A 3,454-nucleotide genomic window follows, 5' to 3' on the forward strand; every position below is an offset into this window, starting at 1 on the left:
TTCTGTAAGGAGTTTGGGAAGGTCAAGTTTAGTGGACTTGGACAAAACTTTGAGCGTGTTGTCAAAGCTCTGGTCGAGTTAGAACGTTTTGGGTACTTAGATTGGATTGTCGTTTAGTTTGTATCTCAGATATCTTTCACAATGGCTTCAGGCTCTCGTTACGCCCTTCTGGCAGAGGATGACTTTGAGTCAGACGACCCGGGCCCATCCAATCACCCGGGACCATCACAGGCACACACCCGCCCGGCTTCACCCACTGCCACGCTTCAAGCGTACCCAGAAATTCAATGGATCTACGCCGGTGTTGAGTACGATTCGTTGGAAAACGCTATCCGTGCCTCGGCAGATAGCTTAGGCATCAACAACCAGGCTTACGTCGACTGGACTATCTCCGTAACAAGGGACATCACACGGCGCGAAGTGGTCAATGTCTACAACGTCCTCGGTGGCAAGATATATGAACATCGGAACGATTTCCTCAATGAGTGTGACACCACCCACGCCACCCTCAAAGAGTTGGATGCGTCTATGACAGGCCTTCACACCAAGGCTGACACTGCTGGGAACCTCGCTCTCAAAGCTGTGGAAGAGAACAAACAGTTGAAGGCGGAGCTGGTCACTGTCAAAGCGGACCTGGAGGTTCTCAACCGGAACAATACGGAGCTCGTCAAACGGTACAAGGAACTCGCGGCCAAGTTTACACAGTTGGAGCAAGGCCTGTCGACCCGCACCACGCTTGGTATCAGTACCGCCCCGGTCCCTGTCATATCACAGGCCTCGCGTATCAAGGCATCAGAACCACCCAAGTACAAGGGCAACAAAGGCTCGGACATCACTCTCGAACAGTGGTTACAGAAGATGGGCCTTTGGTTCCGTGTCCAGAACATCACCACGGACGATGACAAGATTACCCTGGCCCTCATGTACTTGGAAGGCGGCGCGCACGACTACGTCGAGGACTACGTCGAGACAGCATCGAACGGTGGAACCCTTGGATCCTGGACCGACTTCGTCAACCGACTCAAGGCAGGCTATCGTCAACTGGCTCCCGAGAAGACCGCGCAAACATCCCTCGAGGAGTGGTGCTCAAAATCTCACTCCACGGTCATTCAGTTCGCCGAGAACTTCCACCGCTACACATCGAAATCTGGTTACGCTGATGTAGAACTCATCCGACGCATCGATAACCAGGTCGGCAAGAACTCGCAGATTCTTACGGTTATGACGGCAATGCGGCAAGTCAACCCGATGCTGATTCCGACGAAATGGGAGCACTACCTGGACTGGGTACTGAAGCTGGAAATGGAAACTCGGGGAAATCAGGCCAAGTCGTCTTCGCAGCAACACATGACCAGTCACCCCCCACGGGACCCCAATGCCATGGATGTCGACGCAATGCGCAAGCCGGAGAAGCTCTCCAAGGAACAACTCGAATGGCTCGACAAGAAGCTCTGTTTCCGCTGTGGCAAGCACAAGTTTACGACTGGCCAGAAATGTCGGAACCCTCAGTACACGGGCTACTACGAGCTCCCCGACATGAAGAAGCAACCGGCCGCTCCCACCAAGGTATGCACAATGGACATGGCCGATGAAGACAAATGGGAGTACATCCGCAGGGCCCTAGAGGAGTTTGAGACCACCAAGGGAAAAGGCAAAGGCAAGGCACCGGAAACTGAGACCGCCGCACGCATCGTCGAGGTCAAGGAATCCGAGGAGGATTTTCTGGAACGGGTACTTTGAAGACTGACCAAAGTATCCGACTCTGTAATCATAGCGTAGACCTAGAGGACTCTTTTGTTCCGCGTTCGAATGTTATCTATCTCGCATCAGCACGTCGCCTGCGAAATTTGTTCGATCTCAAAGTTTCCCTCACTCAAGGTACGCATGAAGTTCAGTCAGAAGCCCTGCTCGACTCAGGAGCCTACTCTTGCTTTATCCATCACCGGTTTGTTCAAGAACACGGACTCACCCTACGACGCCTCTCTCGTGAAGTGCGAGTTTTCAATGCAGACGCCACCGAGAATAAGAAGGGGTTGATCACACACTACGTCCGTTGTTTACTCCGTATCGGAGATCACCTCGCCTAGCAGTCGTTCCTTGTCACAGATATTGGGCGGCAAGACATCATCATTGGCATGGCGTTTGTACGTGAACATAACCCTGAACTCGATTGGAATGCAGGGAACATTGAGTTTACACACTGCCCCTCAACATGCACCCAGCACACAGTGCAGGATGAAGAACTACGGAGTTTGCAACTTCCCCGAGTGGAAGATGTTGCACAAGATCAGTACGGTGACCTCGGCCCTGAATCCTGGGAAAGCACCGATCAGTTTATTCATTGGGTGAACTTCTCAGATGACCCGAGTGCGCGTCAGATGCGAGCCAGGTTAGAAGAGAAAAAGGATACCAACCCTGCAGCAAAAGGCGAACAGGACCGCGAATACTGGTCAAACCATGTACCAGAACAATACCGGCAGTATGGCGACGTCTTTTCCAAGACAGCCTCGGAAAGAATGCCAACATGGAAGCTATACAATCATGCAATCGAACTAGTCCCTGGAGCCTCACTCCCCAAGCCGGCCAAATTGTACCCGCTCAACCTCGACGAGCGGAACTCGCTTGAAGCTTGGATCACAGAGCAAGAAGACAAAGGCTACATCCGCACGTCCAAGAGTCCTACTGCCGCCCCAGTCTTCTTTGTCCGTAAGAAAGATGGAAGTTTACGTTTGGTCCAGGACTATCGCGCACTGAACGCGGTCACGAAGAAGGACAAATTTCCGATCCCCCGGATCTCAGACCTTGTGGATAGGCTTTCGCACGCATCGATCTTCACCTCACTCGACCTAAGGTGGGGCTACAACAATGTTCGCATTCGTGAAGGAGACGAAGAGAAAGCCGCGTTTATCACTCACAAGGGACTGTATGAACCAACAGTTATGACCTTTGGCCTATGCAATGCACCCAGCTCGTTCCAAGCAATGATGAATGAGGTCCTAAAGGAAGAAATTGCGACCGGACATGTCGTGGTCTACATCGACGACATCCTCATCTTCACAGATGACCTCACTCTATATCGCCAACTGGTAGAACGGGTCCTGAAGAAGCTGCGCGACAACGACCTCTTCGTCAAACCTGAAAAGTGCAAGTTTGAACAGCCCTCGGTTCACTTCCTCGGACTTGTCGTATCAAAGGATTCAATCTCCATGGATGAGTCTAAGGTGCAAGGTGTCAAGGAATGGCCTACTCCGACCAAAGTCAAACACGTTCAAGCTTTCCTCGGATTAGCCAACTTCTATCGGCGTTTCATCAAGGACTTTGCCAAAATTGCACGACCACTCACTAAGCTCACATGCAAGGACATTCAGTGGCAATGGGGAGAGGAACAAGAGCAGGCCTTTGAAGGACTCAAAACCGCGTTTACAACTGCTCCAATCCTTCAGATCCCGAATGA

At 51.8% G+C, this 3,454-nt stretch overlaps 1 protein-coding gene across 1 annotated transcript; it reads left to right on the forward strand.

The window, feature by feature from the left end:
* Positions 1-831: 831 nt before the first annotated feature.
* On the forward strand, positions 832-1,299 carry DICSQDRAFT_31090 (uncharacterized protein; the record flags this gene model as incomplete). The annotated part of the gene is made up of 1 exon (XM_007366937.1): positions 832-1,299. A coding segment is annotated over one exon (468 nt), but the record flags the coding sequence as incomplete, so codon positions are not given.
* Positions 1,300-3,454: the final 2,155 nt, after the last annotated feature.

The sequence above is a fragment of the Dichomitus squalens genome (assembly GCF_000275845.1).
Source record: "Dichomitus squalens LYAD-421 SS1 unplaced genomic scaffold DICSQscaffold_21, whole genome shotgun sequence".
Lineage (NCBI taxonomy): Eukaryota > Fungi > Basidiomycota > Agaricomycetes > Polyporales > Polyporaceae > Dichomitus > Dichomitus squalens.